At 57.5% G+C, this 22,262-nt stretch overlaps 1 protein-coding gene across 1 annotated transcript in view; it reads right to left on the reverse strand.

The window, feature by feature from the left end:
- The window catches only part of IGSF9B (immunoglobulin superfamily member 9B), an 88,622-nt gene that overhangs the window by 64,515 nt on the left and 1,845 nt on the right, over window positions 1–22,262 (reverse strand). The window contains exon 2 of the mRNA XM_090027645.1: window positions 2,398–2,595. Coding sequence (XP_089883771.1) covers window positions 2,398–2,595 — 198 coding nt within the window. The remainder of the gene's footprint in view (window positions 1–2,397; window positions 2,596–22,262) is intronic.

Raw genomic sequence — 22,262 nt, forward strand, 5'->3', positions numbered from 1 at the left:
CCCCCAATACCTGCTGATCCCCCCTGACCAGTTTGTAGCAGGCCACAAGGTCCCCCCTTAACCTTCTCTTGTGGAGGCTAAACAGGTTCAGGTCCCGTAGCCTATCCTCATAAGGCCTGCCCTGCTGACCCCTGATCATACGAGTGGCCCTCCTCTGAACTCTTTCCATATTGTCCACGTCCCTCTTGAAGTGTGGCGCCCAGAACTGGACGCAGTACTCCAGCTGCGGCCTGACCAGTGCCGCATAGAGGGGGAGGATCACCTCCCTGGACCTGCTCGAGGAGCGAGTCTTGGATTCTGCCAGAAGAACGCAGGAGCGTGCAAAATCCCTCGTGGCTCACCAAAAGCATCCGGGAGCGTCTCCTGGATAAAAGGGAGGCGCACACCTGGCAAGGAGGGGCCATCCCCAGGGAGGACTATACTGCGGTTGCTCAGGGATGCGGGGGCGGGGGGGGGGGCAGGAAGGCCAAGGCAGAGATGGGACTGGGACTAGCTTCCCAGATCAAGGACAACAAAAAGTCCTTTTTTAAATACATAGGGGGCAAAAAGGTAACGTGGGGCCCCTGCAAGACGTCACACCAGACAACAAAGCTAACCTATTTAACGATTTCTTTGTCTCCATTTTCCTGAGCAGGGACCAGATCAGCCCCACACCAGGCCCTCCTCTGGCCCCAGGAGAGGTGCACCCAGGCCATGGGTCAGTGAGGATCTAGTCAGGGAACTTGTGGAGGGACTGGATGTATTCAAATCAGCTGGTCCGGACGATCTCCACCCCCAAGTGCTGAGGGAATTGGCTGAGGTCATTGCGGGACCCCTGGCACGGCTGTACGAGCACTCGAGGTGCTCTGGTGTGGTGCCAGAGGGCTGGAAGAGGGCCAACGTGGTTCCCATCTTCAAAAAAGGGAGGAAGGAGGACCTGGGAAACTACAGGCCAGTTAGTCTTACCTTGATCCCGAGCAAGCTTTTTGAGAGAATTATTCTGGTGCATGTCCATGAGGGGCCGGGGGGAGGTTATGCTTAAGGGCAACCAACACGGGTTCATTAGAGGCAGGTCCTGTCAGACCAACCTGGTGGCCTCTATGACCAGGTCACCAAATCCTTAGACACAGGGGTAGCAGTGGACATCATCTTCCTGGACTTTCGGAAGGATTCGACACTGTCTCTCACCCCGTTCTCATTAAGAAACTGGGGGGCTGTGGTGTCAACACCCACACAGTCAGATGTGTCACCAACTGGCTGGAGGGCCGCACCCAGAGGGTGGTGGTGGTGGACAAGTCCTATTCAACGTGGAAGGATGTGGGCAGTGGGGTCCCCCAGGGCTCAGTCGTCGGGCCCGCACTGTTCAACATCTTCATCTGTGACTTGGACGAGGGGGTGAAAAGCACCTTGTTCAAATTTGCTGATGACACTAAGATGTGGGGGGATGTGGGCATGCTAGAAGGGAGGGACAGGCTGCAGTTGGACCTAGACAGGTTACAGGGGTGGGCAGATGAGAACAGGATGGGATTCAACACTGATAAGTACAAGGTGCTGCACCCGGGGAGGAACAACCAGCACCATACCTACAGGCTGGGGAACTCCCTTCCCATCAGGGCAGAGGCAGAAAAGGATCTTGGAGTCCTCACTGATGCCAAGATGAACATGGGCCGGCAGTGTGTGGAGGCGGTCAGGAAGGCCAACTGCACCTTGTCGTGCATCCACAGATGCATCTCGAGCAGGTCCAGGGAGGTGATCCCCCCCCTCTGTGCGGCGCTGGTCAGGCCGCAGCTGGAGTACTGCATCCAGTTCTGGGCGCCGCACTTCAGGAGGGATGTGGACAGCATGGGAGGGTCCAGAGGAGGCCACTCGCGTGGTTGGGGGAAGCAGGGCAGGCCCTACGAGGAGAGGTGACGGGACCTGAACCTGTTCAGCCTCCACAAGAGAAGGCTGAGGGGGGATCTAGTGGCCTGTTACAAACTAGTTGGGGGATCAGCAGGCACTGGGGGAGTCCCTGTTCCCCCGAGCACCGCCAGGAGTGACCAGGAATAACGGTCACCAGCTGGCAGAGGGGAGATTCAGACTAGACATCAGGAGGCGGCACTTCACGGTCAGGGCGGCTAGGAGCTGGAACCAACGTCCAAGAGAAGTGGTGCTGGCCCCTACCCTGGGGGTTTTCAAAAGGAGGCTAGATGAACACCTTGCCGGGGTTGTTTGACCCCGGTACTTTTTCCTGCTATGGCGGGGGGTCGGAGTTGATGATCTGCTCAGGTCCCTTCTGACCCTAGAAACTACGAAACCCATTGGTTGCTCCAGGTAGAGACGAATGGAGTAGTGGGTGAAGAAAGCCGATAGGAAGAGCCATCACACCCCCACACCTCTCTCAGCACAGAGCCCAGCCTGCCCCACTACAAGACTCACCTGCATATTCTGGGTCCACATGGGGAGGGTAAAACCCAAACTTGATGAAGATGGGAATGGGGACTCCGAACTTGAACCACTCCACCACATAGGGAGGGGGCTGCCCTGTCACCGGGTGGATCACGTCACATCCCAGAACCACGCTCTCACCAGCACGAGCCGTCACAAACTCGGGTTCCTCCCTTGAGCCGTGGGCACCTGGAGGAAGAAGTGGAAGAGCCAGGCACACTGTCAGCAGTTCCCATCATAAGACCACCCCATAATGACTGCAACGAACTACAGAGACCCCTTTGCCAACAGCCAGGGCACAGGACACACCAGAGGTCAGGGGCCCCAGGACCAGAGGTAGCAGGAAGTGGCCCGAGATGCTGAGATATGGAGGATGTCCAGATTGCACATTAACGCAGTGACCCGTGAGGCCAGGCTTGTGAAGTGCAGCCAGCCAGCAGCAGTGCCCGCTGGTGCCACTGGGTGCAGGAAGCAGAAAGGACCACAATGCCACATGGGGCAGGCAGAGCTAGAAGGATGGCCCTCCCCATGGCCACTGCTTGCCAGAGTTACCCAAAGGCTCGTGCTGCCTTCCCAGCAGCCTGCAGGCCTGGCCCAGAGTCAAAGCAGTGCAAGGGCTGCGTGCTCCACATGCCCCAACACTCAATGCCCAGCTGGCAGGCAGGCCCCGAGGGCTGCCAGAACCATGCCCGGTGCCAGCCCTGCCAGGCTCTCATCAAGATTTAAAAAGCACTCTTTCCTCACCCCAACCTGCTCTCCGAGCCAACAGCAAAACCCCTGCCCTCGCTGCTCCCAGAGGAGCCAGCTTGCCTACCACTGCCTGGACAACCAGTGCCAAGCCCATTGGTCATCAGAGCCTGCCGGAGCAGGAAGCTCCGTGAAGACCAGCTTCCATCTGGGGATGACTGGGTGGCTGCTACACAGCTGGATCCAGCACTTGGGTTCCCCATTTAGGTACGCAGCCTCAGCCTGCAGCTTCCAACGAGCATCCAGGAACGGGTGCCTGGACCCGATTCAGAGCTCAGGAGCAAACCCCTCTCCTGCAACTTCAAGCTGGGAACATGGGCAGCTGTACTGGCTGAAAGGGGAAGGACTTACCACAGGTCAGCTGAGGGTGCAGCAACTGTTTCACCTGTCCAGTCTATCCCACAGGAAGTAGAAGCTAAACCAGAGTAATGCACCAGGTGCTTCATTCAGGGGTGAGCTACTGTGGCCTGGCTTTGCTCCCTGTGGGAGAGGACACGTGAAACAGCTGCACGGGATCGGCAGACCCATGTTCACAAGGGGTGTATCCTCTGAAGCAGCAGGATTGCTAGTGTGCCCAGTCTGAGGCACAACTCAACCCTGAAAGGCTCCCAGCCAGCCACGCTGCAAGGGTGCAAAAAAGGTCTGGGACAGGCACCAAGAGCCCCCAAAGCCCGCTGTGGGGCAGTTCACCAGCCCATCCCTGGGACCAGCAGCATTAAACCAGCAAGCCCAGCAGCTCTGCTTGTGTGCTAAGGCCACAGTGCGGGCAAGACGGCAGCAGGGTCTGTTCTGCCAAGCCCCCGAGCACGCAGGCCCCACTCGATCAGCTCCCCACAGTGCAGAGGCTTTCTGCAAAGGCTCAGCTGCAGAGCCGTTTCCAGCTCAGCACATGGAGACTCCCTCCAAGGTGACCTTCCCCCACTGGATTCCCCACCCCCAGGCCCAGGTGCCCTTCCCTCCCTCCCTTCCTGGCAGAGGAGGGGCGCCGGCAGCAAATGCACAGCTCTTCTCACAGCTCCGTGTCACCTAATAATATCTTTGGGGACGTCTCTCTTCCCTGCAGCAGGGGAAACATCCATTCATAAACCCACTCACCACGCCAGCCAATTACCGCGCGGCGCTACAACCCCCTGGAACAGGCATTTCAAAGGGAAAGCACTGACGCAGCTGGGGCTGCAGAGCAGCGAGTGGTGACAGTGTCATGCAAACAGCCGCACAATGAATTAGACTCCGCGAGGCCCGGGAGCGGGAGCCCAAGTCGCACACGTACACACCTCCCTGCCTCAAGCCACAGGGCCCTCTCGCTGGCCTACCCCCACAGGCCTGCAGCCTCATCTCCTGTGGGCACAGCCAGGGATGGACCCCATGTTCCAGTGCGCAACCTGGCAGGACAGCCAAGCTTGGCCTCGTCGCTGCTGGGTAGAAGAGTCAGGTGCTGCGGAAAACTGCAAGTTAACTGGCGCTGCAGCAGATAGCACTCTCACTGGAGGCTGTATTGGGCCAAAAGCCCCAGAGTGAGGCCAAGGGGGCAGATCTCCTGAAGGCGCAGCCTTTCCAGTGGAGCAAAGGACCTCATGGCTTGCATACCAGGGCTCTGGCCGACATCTAACATGGACTCACACTGCCGACATGTCGAGCTGAACAGCTGCAATGTTCCACCCCAGCAGAGGCTGCATTTCAAAGGCAGGTGAAATGCACCTTGTCCACTCACCCCCAGCTCCTTCCATCCCGGCCTCTCAGAGCACTTTCCAAAGATCAGCACCCTTGTCACCAGCTTGCAGACGGACAAACCACTGCAATGCGAGTTCTCAGCCAGCGCTCCCCATAGCACCTTCTGGGAAAGGGCTCCAAGGCCTCTACCAGCAGCCTGCGGCAGCCAGCACAACGCCTCAAAGCAGCCGTTGCTGCAAAGTGCCATGACTGCCATAGCTACCAGCTCCCTTGGAGCTCCCTGCCCTATGACCAACACCTGCAACGCAGGGACAGGGCTTAGGGAAGAGGGGGAGCCTCTTCCAGCCACCGTTTCTGCCTCCTACCACCCAACAGCCAGAGGCACCAGATTCATGCACTGCCATTTGCCCCGGGTTTGTCTATCGATGTAAACACCCCAGGTGCTGACCAGCTCATTCCAGAGGGCAGGTTGCTGTTCCTGCCCACCTTGTAGCAAAGAGCTGCAGGTGGGGGCTATGTTATCACTTGAGTCAAGAGCCTGAAAAGGATCAAAGGTGAGAACACGATGCTAGCACCACCGTAACTTAGCCGGGGTTAAGTGATGCCAGTCCCTATCCCACAGTACAGCGACTACCTCTCGTGTAAGGCTCTATACTATGCGTCCACTCCGCCTTTGCCTTAAATTAAATCCAAACTCCTTTGGAGCAAGAGCCCTGTGGTGTCTGCACCCCATGGGAAAAGGCCAGCACTTAAGTAGTTGCGAGCTCCCCCTACAGCAGCTGTCCAGCAGCATTTGCTGGGGCAGTGCCCGAGGGACTTGGAGCCACTGGCATGAGCTCAGCAGGGCTCGGACAGAGCGGAAAGCCCCTTCTCGCTGCCAGGCATGAAGCTGCATGGGCTGCTGCCTGCTCCAGCCATGGCTCTTGAGGGAGGCATGTTCCCGGCTCCTTTGCTCTGCTCTTCAGGGCCAGTGCTGATTGGCAGAGGGTGACATCACTGTTTTTCTACAACAGGAGTGTAAGAGCACGGGTTATTTTGGGCTCAGACATGCATGTAAACCAACCAATGGCCCCATGGGCCATACGTGGCCCTGGCAGGCTCACAATCAAAGCCCCTTTGGGGGCAAGGGAGCCAGGTGGCCTTGGCACCACACCGAGCAGCAGCACGCTAGCAGAGCACACGCAGCAGCCAGCACTGCTTTCCTCTCTGCACGCTGCGCCAGTGCAGGGAAAGAGAGGCCAGGCTGGCAGCTCAGGGGACGGGGCCCATCCCAGGACCCAGGGCTCAGCTGGGGCAGTGGGAGGAGTGTAACCAGGGTGCTGAGCATCACAAAAGCAATCAAAGTGCATGTCACTTGTGTTTGCAGAAAGTGGGACATCCAGAGACAGGTTCCTCGAGAGAAGCGGGGTTGGAGATGTTCCTGGGCTGAGCAGCCGGCTCACAGCAGAGGGGGCCAATTCCCAATAAGCCGTCAGGTGCCAGGGAACACAGTGCGGCTACACCCCAAAGGGAAGGAGAAATCACCCCCTCACACCCCACCTCTGGGACAGGGGGGGCAGCTGTGCCTCAGGACCAAGGAAGCAGAGGAAAGCAATCCCTGGAGTCTGGCAGAAGGGGACATTGGCTGCTCCAGGCTGTGCTTGGGGTAGGTGGTATGTGCCCCCAGGAGTGCCTAGGTGCTCGCTGCATTGCCTGTAGTGCACACAGTCCCTAGAGAGCCAAGATGCGCACCTGCCCCTGCAGAAGGTGCGAGGTCCATGTCCGAAGCAGGAGGGGCGTGCAGCAGGGCAAGGCAGCCTGGCCCCAGCCCACCAACATGCAGGTGCCGTCCCAGCACCACATGCAACTGCCACCTGGCTGGGCCTCATTATCGCTGCATCCCAAGGAAGTCAAGGCTTTCACGCCTCATCACCCGATGAGATTACACCATTTGTCCCCACCCCCCAATCTTGAAACCCAGGATGCTTGAAAGCAGTTCTGGGTGCCACCCTGCCCATGGCGGGATCCTGGAGACATCTCCTCCGTGCCCCAGTGTAGACAGTGAGGAGTCAACAACATGGCCTTCCCTACTCCAGCCCTCTGACTGGCTCTACAGACACCCCTGCAGCAACATCTGGCAGAGACCCATCAGGGCATTGCTGTGGGAGGGGTGGGGGCTGTGCAGAGCAGGGCAGTCGGTGCACACCTCAGCCTCAGCCAGCGTCTACTCAACCTGCCTGGGAGTCATCCCCAAGCATCCATCCCTCCCTCCAGCAAAGAAAGCCCCCAGGGCTTGTCGGGAGGCTTCCCTAGCTCCCCACTCCATAGGTCCCCTCCCATGCAGGCCTGAGCTCCTGCACAAACCCCTGCAGGACAGCAAGCTGTAGAGGAGCCAAGGAAAGCAAGACAAGCACTAGCATGCCTAAACCAGGGCCCAAACCTCTCCCAGTAGCTGTAATGGGGAGAGCAACAGAGCAAGAGCTGCAGGGCTGCTCCAAGATGTCCCAATCACCCCATCTGGGGCAGCAAGGGGACGAGAAGGTCACTGCAACCTTTCACCTCCAGGGAGGTATCTGCAGGAACCACTTACCCTGTTCAGAAACACAATGTCAAGCCCAGAGCCTCTGGCCACTGAGGCCCTGCCACTCCCACACCCCGAGAGGAAAGAGCCCGTCTCCAGCCCACCCGGGCCAGCCCCACGTTCCCCAGCTAGCAGCTCCTGCAGCGCGGAAGCTCGGAGCCGGTCCAAGCCCTCGCCAGCACGCAGCAGCTGCGGTGTCTCCCGAGCATGCAGCTGGCGGCCTGCCAGAGTGCGTAGGACTTGATGCGCTTTGGCACAGCCCCAGCCCTTATCACCAGTCAGCACCAGGCCCTCCATTCACCTGCAGAGCATTCAAATTTCAACACCGCTTGCAGGAGCAGAGGAAGGGCAAGGGGCAGGGCAGGGGAGGCCTGGGCCAGTCTGCGGCAGCAGCGCTGGCCAAGCACGTGCCACTGCCAACACCGAGCCCAGCAGGCTGGCGAGTGAGACTGCCAGGCCTGAGGCACGCCGCGCTGAGGGGAGTGCGAGGTCAGCCAAGGGGAGGCCAGGCTCTGCCCTACATGCATCCAACACGGCCAAGGGCCGAGGGCACAGGCCAGCAGGAACCAGCTATGCTCAGCATTGTGCAGGATTGGGCCAGGAGACAGAAAGCACAAGGAAGGCTAGTCCCCTGGTTTTCACAAGCCCAGACACTTGGCACTTGACACCGACAGCTCTGCCCAGGCCACCATGGCCCGTGTCTCCCACCCCAGGCCCAGCAACACGCTGCCAGGTCCACATTTCTCCCCACCCCACACATCTCCATCTACTCCAATAAACCATGTTCCCATCACCCCAAGACAGCCCCCGCCTCGACCCAGAGGGAAGCTACAATTGTGAGGCCACCCCTGGCAGTCCAGCATGGCTCAGGGGGTCTGGCTCAAAACCAACCCCTGCTCCCCACACCAGACAGGAGCCAAAGCCCTGGCCCAGTGGCAGGAAGCATGGAGCTGGGGAAAGGCAGTGAACCCGGGAAGTCGCCCAAGCCCAGCAGGTGATTGTGGTGGAGACAAGGGGGCAGGATGAGAAGACAGCACAATGGTAACAGAGGCAAGGGCTGGCCTGGCCTGGAAGGGAGGCCAAGGGCTTTGTTTAGACAGGCAGTCTTTCAAAGCAAGGCACCCCAGCTCAGCGCCCAGAAGCAACTTCAGGCAAACACGGAAAGGCCCAGCACCAGCGTCGCCAGCCGAGGCGGCTTCCTGAGACTCCAGACCAGCTGGGAGTGCTCTGCCAAGCCGTAGGCAGGCTGCCGAGTGTGCAAGCAAGGATTGGGCTCTCTCCGGTAGGGCCCAGGGCACACGCAGGCCCTGGTGCCCAGGCTCCCAGCATGCCTACTGCACGGAGGTTGCCTGCAAGCTGCTCCAGCTCGTACACTACAACTGCAGCCTGGCCTGCCACAGAGAGAGAGGCCCCATGGCAGCTTAACGCCAACCAGCTTAAAGCAGTGGCTTAAACCAGGTCAGAAGACAGCTCCTCCCTACATGGGCAGGGCTGTAGCTCTGAGCAGCACACGTTCGGAGCAGGCCTGAAGAGTCCCCACGGGAGCAACATCCTCTGTAGTGAGCTACAGCAGCAGCAGCCATCCTCCCCAGCTCGGGACACCTCCAACAGCGCCCCCAGCAAGCACAATGCTCTCCTCACTCTGGCAGCAGCAGGGCGAGCTCCTCCACATCCTTGGACAGCATGCACCACTCAGGATGCACAGAGATCATCCTTAAGGGCTCACTGACAGCAGACAGCTTGAATATAACCATGCAGGAGCGACTAGACCAATGCAATACAGAGCGAGGCCTGCAGCCAGTGCATCGCACCAGCTGCCCACCATCCTGCAGGAGCAGGGCATGCAAGCTGGCCATCATGAGGGGCCATCCCAGTGTCACCACCTGGAAGTAGCTGGCTCTGCTTGGATCCGAGCAGTCCCCTCCAGGCCTGCTGCTGCTCAGCTTGGATCTGAGAAGAGCACAGCCCAAGGTGGCCTGGCTGCCGGGGAGCAAGGGCAGAAGAGGGAAGAGGGAGGAGGAAGGAGCCCTCCATCTGGCTCTAGCTGTGAATGAGCCTCTCTCAACCAGGAGCTGAGCCCCCACGTGCCATCAGGCCAGACGCCCGATTGATCCCCATCCTAGTCATTCATAGCCAGCCTCTGGGTTTCTCTGCACTATTAGCGACTTTAATCTGCTCTCAGATGGATTGTATTTCAAGGCCCTTCCTCACAGGCCCCGCTGACAGGAAGGAAGTCGGTAATTCAATCTTGGCTCGTGTCTTTAATGGCTTTTCAGCAATAGGGGGGATAAAGATAACAGCAGTAACTCCTCCATGCAGCCTATTAGGAAGGGAAGTGGGAACAACAGCTCCTCCCAGGATGGATACCCAGCAGGAGTACCCACCAGCACGCCCCACCAAGGGCACTAGCCAGGAAGAGCAAAGCAAGGGCTGGAGCAGTTGCACACCTCCTAACCCACACCTTGCAGTGCCTCCAGCTGGGAGATGCTGGAACTGCAATGGTTGCAAGCGCATCCTGCACCGACAGCCCCAGGCAATCTCATGCTGGGAGCAGCCTGGGACCAGTCTCCATGCAGGGAGCACGTTGCGGCGCCCAGAGCGGCCACAGCCTGGTGGTGCCAGCTTCCCGTCAGGAAATCTGCAAATCACCTCGGCAGAAGATGGCTTCCTCCAAGACAGCTTCAAAGAGGCTCTCACATGAGAGATAAGTAATTCCAGGTGTGTTTCTCCAAAGCACCCGATGATATTTGCTTGGATGCCAGCGAGACCCCATCCCTGCAGGCACCCAGCTCTGCAGAAAGAGCTCTTTGCAGGCTCAATACCAATGCATTTCATGTTTAGCCCACCCCAAATTGGCACTTCCCTTCTCAGCATGCCCTCAGAGTGGGCTTCTATGCAGGAAGGAAAGGAAAGAAAGAAGGGAACCACTGCTCCTGATGCCAAGGGCCAACATGACCTGCATTTCCAGGCTTCAAATCTCACCACCCCCTCTACCTGGCTCTCCCTGCTCCTACCTGCCCAAGCCCCAACAGGTCAAGCAACCTCTTACCCACCACTCCTGCCAGGTACTCCTTGCCCTTCCTTCTCAGGGCCTACCAAGGATAAAAGGGAGGAAGAGGAGCACATCGCAGGCTAATGCTCCAACTGAGGACACTGATCCTTACTGCAGCCAGCTCCTTCCTCCTTGCCCTTGCTCAGGGTAACTCCTGTGCCTGGAATGACCTCCCTCTTCCTATGAGCCTCCCTTGCTCCTCCAAATCCAGCCCCGACACCCCTCTGCACTCACCCAGCGCTGCCCCATCCCACCCCAGCCTAAGTCGCTTCTTAGCAGCACCAGCTCTTAATAGGATTTGCTCGCACCCTGCCATGCCGCACATTACCCTTCACTGCCCTTGGTCTGTCTGTGCCCTCAGCTGGTCTGAGCCTGCCAACTCCAGGAGACAGGGGCCGCCTCTCAGCTTTGATCTCTACGGCATCTGCACAGAGCCCTGGGCCAACTGGATGGGAGGACACATGCACACATCCAGCCATTCCCATGTGCCCAGACACTAAAGGTGACAAGGCCTATGGGAATCTCTTCAATAAAGGGGTCCCTGAAACCATAGAGCCAGCCCAGCTCTTTAAGGCATACAGCCACATCCTTCAACTGCATGCAAAGCCCCACCACACACCTTTCAGAGCCACTCAACAGCTCAGCTCCTTAGCCCCGCAGTCTGATGGCCAAACAGGAGGGTTAATCCCAGCCTTCCCCATCGACAGGACAGGCAGATCTGCAACAACGGAGCCACTGGGCCCACTTTCCTGCTAGATGCAGGGCCCCTCCAAAGAGAAGGCAGCCACTGAGCCCAACTGCTCCCACCCCTTTCCTTTGGGGAAAACCAAGCTGAGCAGATGAGGCCTGCCCCACAGGGAGGGAAACCTCTCCTTTTGCTCCCTCTGACCTGTGCTGGCCACAAGCCCTTACTCCCAAGGAAACTGGTGTCCACTAGGCAGGAAGATTCCCAGCCAGGCTCGACTCTACCCCCATTAGAAACACCTTGCTAACTCACACAAGGGGAAGGGGAACAAGATTGTGAATGGAGAAAAGGCACTAACCACAAAAAAAGCATGAATGGGAAAGCAGATGAAAGAACAAGTGAGCAAGCAGGAATGGAAGAACAAACAGAGAACGCCCAGGCAAGAACACAGGAGGATCGGAGACAAAACTGACAGCCAGAGACCAAGGGGAAGGAAGAATGAGCAGCGAAGAATGGAGGGAGAGACAGAACAAAAGGGATGCACCAATATAGACATTGCACAGGTAAGAACAGGCAGTGAGAGGCATCCAGATTTAACCGCTGATGTCCCTATTTCAGACACCACCAGGATCCAAAGTCCAGAGTCTGGACCAAAATCTCTTGTACGTTCTGCCAGGGGAGCTGCCCAAAGCTGAACACACGTGGGGAGCATGAGGTCCCATCCCCACTTCCCAAAGGGGGCAGAGGATGGCTCTTATGGCATGGGCAAGCTGCTGACCCAGCAGGAGGGCCCAGGTCCAATCCCTCTCACCTGTAGCACACGTGGAGCCCCCTCCTTGCATGCGTGCAAATGCACACAAGTTTTGCCACTGGAGATCACCCAGTCTCCAAGTTCACTGAATATACCCAGCAAACAGGGCATGGGCAGCGTGCCCGCACCTAGCTGCGGCCTCTGGGAAGGAAGGAAAATCCTTCACTAGGATCCCAGGGAAGGAAAACAGGTCCATTTCTGGCAGGGCTGGTACGTAAAGGAAAGGCTAGCGGGGTAAGGACACGCTCGACTACACTTCGGCTCGACATGAGCACAGCTATCTGGAAGCCAGGGCAATTGCAAGCACCCAGCTCTGGCAGGGATCGCTGCTGTCCCCACACCTCGCTCATCTAGCAGCCCCCCCCCGCCATCCACACCCCAGACTAGATGCCCCTCTCTCCAGCGAGATTCACTGTCTGCAGTGCACACTAACAACTTCTACCTAGAATTAAGCTTCTGGTATAGTAATTTCCCCTCTTGGGAAGAGAGCGGGACTCCTATGTCACAGGAGCTGCCAGCACCCAAGCCGTTGTGGTAGGGGCGAGAGCAAACCCAACTGGGTTTTCAACTTCAGCAGTGAACAGGGGAGCCAGCTCTGTTATATCCACCTGTGTCAACCACTATGACCTTCCAGGTGAGAGGAGAGAAGTGGGGCTATGACCAGAAGGGTTCTGGGGTCACTTGAAAGAAGCCGACGATGGCTGAATTTTATAGGCACCACATACAGACATTCCCCATCCCCAGCCCTCCAGAGCCCTGCTATTCACAATGCACCTAAATACCGACTGACTGGCATTAGAGACCACTGCTGCCAATTCCTACAAGTCATGCTTCACCCTGCTCCACCTCAAAATAGTTCACAGCTTTCTTAAAGCTCCTGATGGAGAATTTGGTGACTGTTTAGTTTTCCTTTAAAAAAAAAAAAATATATAATAGGATTCTAGCTCTAGGATTTGCAAAGAAACTGGGCGCTGTACTGGGATGAAGCACGGCTTTGCCAGCGTAGCTGCAAGAGCACTAGGAACGCTTCGCCAACACTGCGCTGCTGCTCCTGAATCAGTACAGCACTCTTCACGCAGACTGGGCCTTGCCAGCTGGAGGGTCTGTCGGAGCAGCTCTGGCAGTTGCCTTTGCATCAGCATTGTGAATTGTCTCACGTCAAGGCATGAAAACAGGCCTCTGACTTCTTACAGCTTTGGCAGCTCTGGCCTCACTGCCCCAAGGTCTAGACCTAATGGACACGCATCTTTGGCCCTGCTGTACCAAAATCAGAGCTCCAAATGATAAGCATCACCCTTCGTACACAGGCAGCCACCAGGAGCTCTGCTAACCTGGGCAAGAGAAAGAGCCGGGGCAAGAACGGGTGCATCCTGAAGCTCAACACCTGGATGCGCAGGTGGTGTGGCCAGCAGGGCTTTGGCTTCTTTAACCATGGGATGTTGTTCCAAGAACAAAGATTGCTGGGAAAAGAAGGGATCCACCTGATGAAGAGAGAGAAAAGCATCTTCACGGACAGGCTTGCTAGCCTAGTAAGGAGGGCTTTAAACTAGGTTTGCTGGGGGATGGAGACCAAAGCCCTAAGGTAAGTGGGGAAGCAGGAGGAGCACCGGGAGAAGCCTTCTCATTCTTCCTCAGACGTCAGGGCAATCAACTAGTTACCTCAGGTGCCTGTATACGAATGCACAGGGCCTGGGAAATGAGCAGGAAGAAGTGGAAGTCCTTGCACAGTCATGGAGCTGACGTGATCGGAATAACAGACGTGGTGGGAGCTCGCATGTCTGGAGCACTGTTGTGGATGGGTACAAACTGTTCAGGAAGGACAGGCAGGGGAGAAGAGGAGGAGGAGTTGTGCTTTATGTAAAAGAGCTGTGTGATTGCTCAGAGCTCCAATATGAAGCTGGAGACAGGCTTGTTGAAAGTCCCCGGCTTAAGGTTCAAGGAGAGAGCAACAAGGGTGACGTTGTAGTGGGTGTCTGCTGTAGACCATGAGACCAGGAAGAAGTGCTGGCTGAGGCTTAATTCAAACAGCTAATGGAAGTTTCCCCGATCACAGGCCCTGGTTCTCATGGGGGACCTCAAATCACCCTGACATCTGCTGAGGGCAACATGGGAGCGCACCGCCAATCCAGGAAGATTTTGGAGTGTTGGGGACAACTTCCTGGTGCAAGCCATGTAGTGGCCAACTAGGAGCCATGCTCTTCTTAACCTGCTGCTCACAAACAGGGATGAATTGGTGGGGAAGGTGGTAGTGGATGGCAACTTGGATATCAGTGACCATAGCTTCATAGTTGGTAGGCTTAGAAGGGACCTGAGCAGATCATCAAGTCTGACCCCCTGCCCTGAGCAGGAAAGGATGCTGAGGTCGAACAACCCCGGCTAGGTGACTGTCTAGCCTCCTTCTGAAGACCCCCAGGATAGGAGGCAGCACTACTTCCCTTGGAAGTTGGTTCCAGCTCCTAGTCACCCTGACTGTGAAGTAGCAAGTTTATAGAAGTCCACCAGATCCCCTCTCAGCCTTCTTTTGTGGAGGCTGAACAGGTTCAGGTCCCATAGCCTCTCCTCATAGGGCCTGCCCTGCTGCTTCCTGATCATGCGAGTGGCCTCCTCTGGACCCTCTCCATGTTGTCCACATCCCTCCTGAAGTGTGGCGCCCAGAACTGGAGACAGTACTCCAGGTGTGGCCTGACCAGTGCCACGGGGGGGAGGAAATCACCTCTTTGGACCTGCTTGAGATCCATCTGTGGATTCGTGACAAGGTATGGTTGGCCTTCCTAACCGTGACCCCACATTGGTGTCCCACGTTCATCTTGGAGTCTATGACACCAAGATCCTTTTCTGCCTCTGCACTGATGGGAAGGGAGTTCCCCAGCCTGTAGGTATGGTGCTGGTTCTTCCCCCCCAGGTGCAGCACCTTGCACTTGTCAGTGTTGAATCCCATCTTATTCTCATCTGCCCACCCCTGTAACCTGTCCAGATCCACTTGCAGCCTATCCCTCTCTTCTACCGTGCCCACTTCTCCCCACATCTTAGTGTCACCTGCAAAATTTGAATAAGGTGCTTTTCACCCACTCATCCAAGTCGCTGATGAAGATGTTGAACAGTGCAGGCCCGAGGACTGAGCCCTGGGGGACCCCACTGCCCACATCCCTCCAGGGTAAAAATGACCCATCCACCACTACTCTGGGTGTGGCCCTCCAGCCAGTTACCGACCCATTTGACCATGTAGGTGTCAACATCACAGTCCCACAGTTGTTTTTTTTTTTTAAATGAGAATGGGGTGAGAGACTGTGTCAAAGGCCTTCCAGAAGTCCAGAAAGCTTCTACAAGCTCTTGAGTGCTAGAGGATGCCACCCACCTACTCCCTCCAACTTCCACCTCACCAGAGACTCAGAGACAACCCAGGCTTCCTAAAGCTCTACCCCAGCCAAAGCAGCTGGCCTAGAAGCCACAAAGACTACGAGCGTGAGCGGAGGGCTCCAATTCTGCATTCAGTGGTTTGGTGCCACCTGCCATCACTGCCCTGCTGTGACGTGACAGCTTCAGCTGAATGAAATTCAGACCTAGGTCCTTCCCCAGTGCCAGATCCCAACTCTGGCACAGACCACCCCACCCCAGCCCCTGCTCCATGCTCAAAGACACAACAAAGAGCAGCAGGTAACAAACAGGTTTACAAATGCCCCACCTCCAGCTTTGCCTCCCAGCTGTACGCCAACACAAAGCTGCTCCACAGACCATGACAGATGAGAAGGGGAAGACTGGCCACTCGGCTGCAAGTGACACCCTTATTTGACCTTGTCATGCCCCCACTTCACTGGGTGGGGCTCTGGGTACCTGGAGCAGAAGGGCCAGGAAGGGAGCAGGCCCTAGTGATTAGCGAGGAAACACTGGCTTCTTGATCCCAGTCCAGATTCCAATCCCAGTGCTTAGAGCAGGAATGTGCTTCTTAACATCCCAGGGTCACCCCTAGCTCTGACAGGGCAGATCTGCAACCCCTCCATGCCCCACTTCCTTGTGAAAAGGAGAAGATGCTGAGACGCAAAACTACAACTCAAGGGCAGAAGAGGCTCCCCGTGATATTTCCAGTTCAATTGCTACAGGTGCTACTTGTACATGGCCAGCAAGTGAGGGCTGAATTGAAGGTAAAAAACCCCCGCTTGTTGCCCCACAGCAAGCAGCACCTTGGCGCTTGAATGATACTGCAGTCAGAGGAGGGCTGGGCAGGTCAGCGCGACCAGGCATGGAGAGGATCTGCAGACTCGGGCAGGCCATCCCAGCCAGGCAGTCCTGGACAGCTCTGTGGGTCTGAGCCTTCTCTGCCCCAGCACCAGGTCCCCGGAGCTGCCAACAGCCCTGTCTGTGCTGTTACCCTGGGAGGCCATGCAACAAGCCTGCAAGGTTCACCCGAGGTCACAGCCAAGCCTGGCAGACACAAACACCCCATCTCAACAGGGCCTGGCGTGCACCAGCCACTCTGCTACCAACATGTGCCCGACTGCCATGCTGGCAGCCAGCTGGGAATGGGAAAACAGCCCTGAGAGATGGCCACTGCTGCCTATCGGGGGTCCCACAGATCAGTAATAGAGGCATAACCCCACCAATCAGCGCCCTTGAAGCCTTGACCCTGTAGATGCTTGATCCACTCATCAAAACAGAGGTACCACTGACCCACTCCCACTCCTTAGCCTGGTTGCTTCAGGTGAAAGCAAACATGTCATAGCCACAGAGCCCTGCAGAGACCCAGCGTCTGACTCTTGCACTGCACTGATTTACCTGGCAGACACCTCAGGGCAGCAGGGCCAGCCAACTGCAAAGCAGCCCAGAGAAGGCCTTGACACCTCCACCCACTCTGACTGGGAGACCAAATCCAACTGCACACAGTGCATGCCCGTCACTGCAGGCCCAGTCCTGCAGAGGCTCCAGACACAAGCCAGCAGCACTTCCCCAGGGGCAGAGGGTCCCAGGCCCAGGGGCAGAACAGGACAACCAGCTCTGGGCAGAGATTAAGAGGGCCAGGCTCCAGCACCTGTTCCTGAGGAAGGTGGCAGAGAGCTGGAGCTGTTCCACACCTTCCCTCCCCCTCCCCACTCCATCCCTGCCGCCCCAGATCACTTTGTATTGCTCGCTGAACATGACAAGCGTGCATGGCTCTGCTCAAGCTGTGGGGGTTTGCTCAGCCAGTCAGAAACTACACATGACAAAGCTGCAATTAGCTGCTCAGTCATCTAAGAAAGTACCGAGGAAGCTGACCTGATTCCAGCTAACCCCTCCCGCCCCCCAACCTGGCTGCTGACAGGGTATCTGCATCACCCAGAGATCAGCTGCCCCTGCTTGGATCCACTGTCTGGGAAAGCAGCCCCCCAAGTTTGGGGATCAGTCGCCCTCATTCTTCCCCTCTTCCTTCCAAGCCCCCAGCTTGGCTCAGCAGCAGCAGCAGCTGGGATTGCTGCAAGATCCCTGCTTTTTAGACCCGATTTTCCAGGTGACTGGCTGAAAGACACATAGGCCAAGTGCCTCGCCTCAAGGTCACACGGCAAGAGCCAGCGCAAGAGTGGCAGGCCCTAGTGGACGCACCTGCTTAATGACCTATGCATTAAGTTCAGAGTCACCAGATGCTCTGGACCTACAAGTGCAAATCCCCCTTCAGAGACCAAGCAGCACAGGCCGCTCCGCACAGGCAGCCGAGATCCCAGGCCCCTGCTGCCCGGCGCTCCAGGGGGAGGTGTCGGCCCTCCCAGCCCCGTGCTGGACAGCAGCCACCTGCCAGATCTGTCCGTGGTGCTGGAGCCCGGATCTGTCCGTGGTGCTCCTGGATCAGCCCTCCTCTAGCCTCGCACCTGAGCCCTGAGTTCATCCCTAAAGACAGTGACGAAGACAAGCCAGGAAGAGTTGGAGGTTGGGAGGGGAGAGGGGTGGAAGCCAACCTTTTTGCACCGCTGGAATACCAAGGGGCCTGAATGAGACCACAGATGTACATACCCTGAGTGCGAGAGAGGCCCTCCCCCAAGGGCCTGCCATTGAGATAAGCAAGATAAAGGCTATGACTTGCCCAAGGTCGCGCAGCAGGTGGGCAGCAGTGCAAGGAACAGAACCCAGGTCCTGGCAGCCCGTGCAGTGCCTGGGCCACTAGCCCATGCAGCCTTCTCCATGTTGAAAGCTTCACTTGCCAAACAAAATGACACAGCCCCAGGGAACACTACCCTTCCTAGGCAGCCGTGCCCCCAACACCAGCCCCCAGGAGGTATCAGTGCAGAGCGCCCTGTGTACAACAGGGCTCCTCCATGTAGGCCGGCTATTGCCCTTTCCCTGCGTGAGGGCAATGGGACATTACGAGATATGGAGCACTGCTACCTAAGCACCCCTTGCCCTGCTGGCAGAGTGCTCCCAGGGAAGCACAGGCTGGGTGCACACAGACAAGCCCTGCAACCAGAGTGGTATCCAGGGTCCACACGTATGAGAAGAAGCTTCCTGCATACAGAGTGCAAGAGCCTAAAAATCAAGAGACGAGCATCCCCTGGGAGCCATCTCCACAGCAATGGGACTCGGAGGAAGCACACAGCTGCCTGCGTGCTGCTGGCATGTGGCGCTCCACCAGCTCCCAACCCCTAACACCCTCCATGCAACTCAGCACACATCAGCTGCAGCAGGAGACTCAGGTGGAAGCAACCCCAGAGTCAGAAGCCAACCAGCCAGCTGCCTGCTGAGCTCTGCAGCTCATGGCCCACTCTGCTCAGGCCCCATCCCAGAGTCCTGACAGGCAAACAGACTTGTCCCAGCCTCTGACGGACCATCCTTCATCTCCAAGAGCACCGAGTGATTGAGCAGGACCAGGCAGAACATGCACTGCAGGTACTATAACCAGATCCCACTGACTGCACTCCCTTAGCCAGAGATGTGCACGAGCTCCTGCCTATAGCCCTACTGGACCCAGCTCTTCTTCAATCCTCAAGCTAATAGCTCCTGTGCATGCACTGTGTGCACTGACAGCCAGGACATCCGCCAGCTGCCCCGAGCCAGGCATATCCAGCTCAGGACCTTCGAATGTCCACTGGGCTTGGTTCCTCAGGAGAGCTGCAAGAACAGAGCTGAGAGCCAGAGCTACGTTCCTGGCATCCCAGAGTGGGGGATGCACCTCCAGGTCCAGCTGGGGCATGCAGTTTGTTCCCACCTGCTCTGAACTCGCCCTGTGTGGCAGCACCCAGGCCAAGGAAGCAGGAGCAGCAGGGCTTCTCAGCCGCAGGGCCAGGAAGGGGAAGGGGCCTTTCAGCAATGCTCAGGCCCCAAAGGTTGCTCTAGAGTCCAGCCACCAGCAGCCCCTCCCTACAGGCCAAGCAGGGCTCCAGCACAGATCCCTTTCACTTGGGGTCAGGCAGCTACATTTCTCCTTGATCAGAGGCAGTGAAGCACTCAAGGTTAATCTGATTCATCTTTGCCTCCCTGCCGAACCTGGAGGACTATCACTCCCCCATCCAAGAGCAAGGAGTCTGCCAAGTCTCAGCCAGTGGTCAAGTCCTGCTACCCTTGGCCATCCACCATCATTGCACATGCCAATGCCCACAGACCTGAAAGCTCCCCATTTGAAGTGATGTTTCCCTTAGATGGGCTTGCCCACGATACAGGAGGTGCCAGTCCAGACATCCCAGTTGCCAGCTCACAGACAGCAGGCGGAAGCAGCAGTTTTTCAGCTGGCAGGAGCCAGGATCCTGGAGCTGACATGAGCCACCCAGCTCCCACATGATCCAACCAGGCTCTGAACCAGCCTGGGAGAAGGGGTGGGAGCCCTTGGGAGGAGGGTGCGACAGCAGTCACGTGGGGTGAGAGCAGCAGAATTTTATTGCCCATTGTTCCCCACAAGGGCTGGAGAGAGATGGAGCCACTGAGGAACGGACTGTACTACACAAGTGGTGATCAGGGCTGGGCAGAGCCATGTGCACCCCACAGGGCCCAGCAAGCTCTGTTCCAGGACCCAGCCATGGCACCCATGTGCCCTCACTGACCCAGAGACCAAGGGCCACTGTTGAGCTTGGAGTGACAGAAGTGATTTCCAGAAGGGCGAGGGGGGGGCACCACCACCACCCAATCTCACAAATCTGCCTCCAAATCAGGACCCCGCAGTGCCAGCCACAGCCCTGTGCCCAACTTGCCAGCTGGCCACAGCAAAGACACTTCCTCACTCTGTGCCTCAGTTTCCCCATCTAATATGGGGGCAGCACCACCCAGGTGTTGTAAGTCCCTTTGAGGCCTCAAAGGAGGGCACTGGAAGAGGGCCAAGCACTGCTGACCTTAGAGGTAGGTGCCCAGCCTGTCCACTGCAGGCACGCATGAAGGAACAGAAGACACCTGGGAAAAACTCCCTCATCTCCACCCTGCAACCACAGGACAGGAAAGGAGGAACCGAATGGCTCCATAAGCACAATGGCCACAGGGATGCCGAGGGCCAGCCTGTGCTTGCTTGGCTTATCATGAGTCGTCACTACTCTCCAGACCAAGCACGGTTGGGGGTGGGGAGGGTCACAGGAGACTGTGCAAGTCCAGAGACCAGCAGCAAACAGAAAGGGGGCAGGGGGAGAACTGGCAGAGGCAGCAACAAGGACTTCACACTGCCCTTAAGCATTCAGATTAGCAGCTCCACAGCACTGACACTTGGCGAAGGGAATGCTAAGGTCACACGAGATCAACGTCTGCTGCACTTGGCCAAGGAAGAGCCATCAGCTTTAGCGACAAGGGTCGTGCATATGCACATATCGCCCCAGCGTCTGCATATCATCCATGCACCAACTCAACTGGAACCCCAAGAGCACCCTTATCCCCAACCTCCTCAGGCCAGAGACAGCGGAGACGTTCACAGCTCCCAAAGCTTCTGCCTGTCCCAGGGAAATAACATGGGACCTGGGGATCACATGTCAGCACTGCAATCCCCACTCACCCCACCAGGAGGCACTGCAGGGGGCAGTGCAGGGGTGCCCCTGGGGGGCAGCCCCAACTCTGCCACCTCCGCAGAGACCCCGCAGGGGACAGCAAGGGAGCTCGCATGGAGCACCTGTGGCCCCCACTCTCCAGCAAGAGCAATGCAGAGAAGGGTGCTGAAGCCCAGCAGGATCCGACACTACTCACAGCTCGTGGGACCACTGGGGACGGCCCGACCAGCACACGGTCCCCCATGCATCTCAGTGCTACCCCAGGCACTGGGAGCAGAAGCTGCTGCCAGTGGCTCCCTGCTCACTCAGACGATGTGGAACAATGGCCTTTGCCCCGAGCCCCTGGGCGCGTGCCCATGGGCAGGGGGTTCTGCTGGATCTCGTAAGCACATCTGTGATGAGAGGACAGGAGGGCCCCCGGGCCCCCCACACCCTGGCTTCTGGGCCAGGTGGGCTCAGCCCCTGCTCTCCAACTTCTGTCACAGCAAGCTGTCTGCAGTTCACCAGCTCCCTCAGAGAGCCAAGACCCTGCACACGAGGGTCTCATCCTGCCCCTGGGCACCCAGGTGCAGGGTACAATCTTCCAGTTGTCACTAGTGACGAGGGCTAGAGCAGGGAGCTGCCTGCTGAGATAACACTGCCCTGGTCTCCAGAGCCAGGATGCCAGCCAGGCTACTTGCGCCACTGCAGCAGGTGATGCAGCCATCCGCAGACAGTTCCCTGCTGCTGCCTGAAGGGAAAAAAAAAAGTCATGGATGTTCATCTGAGCTTCCAGCCAGCCCCATGCGCTCACCCACGTTACACACAGACTCACTGTACACGCGCAGCCCACGTGCCTACCCCCCCGCTACACAGAGCACCCTCACAGGGGACTCGCACAGAACTCCCTACCCCAGTGCTCGCCTGTAGTGCTCACCCCACGCATGGTGTACTCACTGCACACACCCACGCATTATTCATAGTACACTCGTTCAGCACGTACGTGATACTCACTCATCTCTCACACACACACACACGGCCCCCTACACACAGTACACTTACTCATGACACCAGCCCCCTGAGCAGCATCTACACACTTACAGCAGCTGGAAAATTTCTCCCTCCCCGTGTCTAACGTACGAGCACCGACCGCCCCAGCTGGGAGCTCATATCCCCTACAGCAGCAGCAGAGCAGCGTAGCTGCCTGGCCCAGAGCAAATAATTCATGCTATTTCCAAGCAAAAGAAATGACCAGGCACTCATCTTCCCTCTTTACATCTCCCCAAGACAGAGGGAGCTAAGCAAGGTGCTAAGCAAGGGGGAGCTCTGCCATGGGTGGAAGAGGCCTGGCCATCCCACCCCAAACATCCTCCTGCATCCCCAGTCCAGACCAGACCAGATCAGACCTGCCCAGGTCAAGTCTTGCTCTTCTGAAG

This window comes from Crocodylus siamensis, chromosome 14 (assembly GCF_052110815.1).
Source record: "Crocodylus siamensis isolate JL-2025a chromosome 14, ASM5211081v1, whole genome shotgun sequence".
In the NCBI taxonomy this organism is placed as follows: Eukaryota; Metazoa; Chordata; order Crocodylia; family Crocodylidae; genus Crocodylus; species Crocodylus siamensis.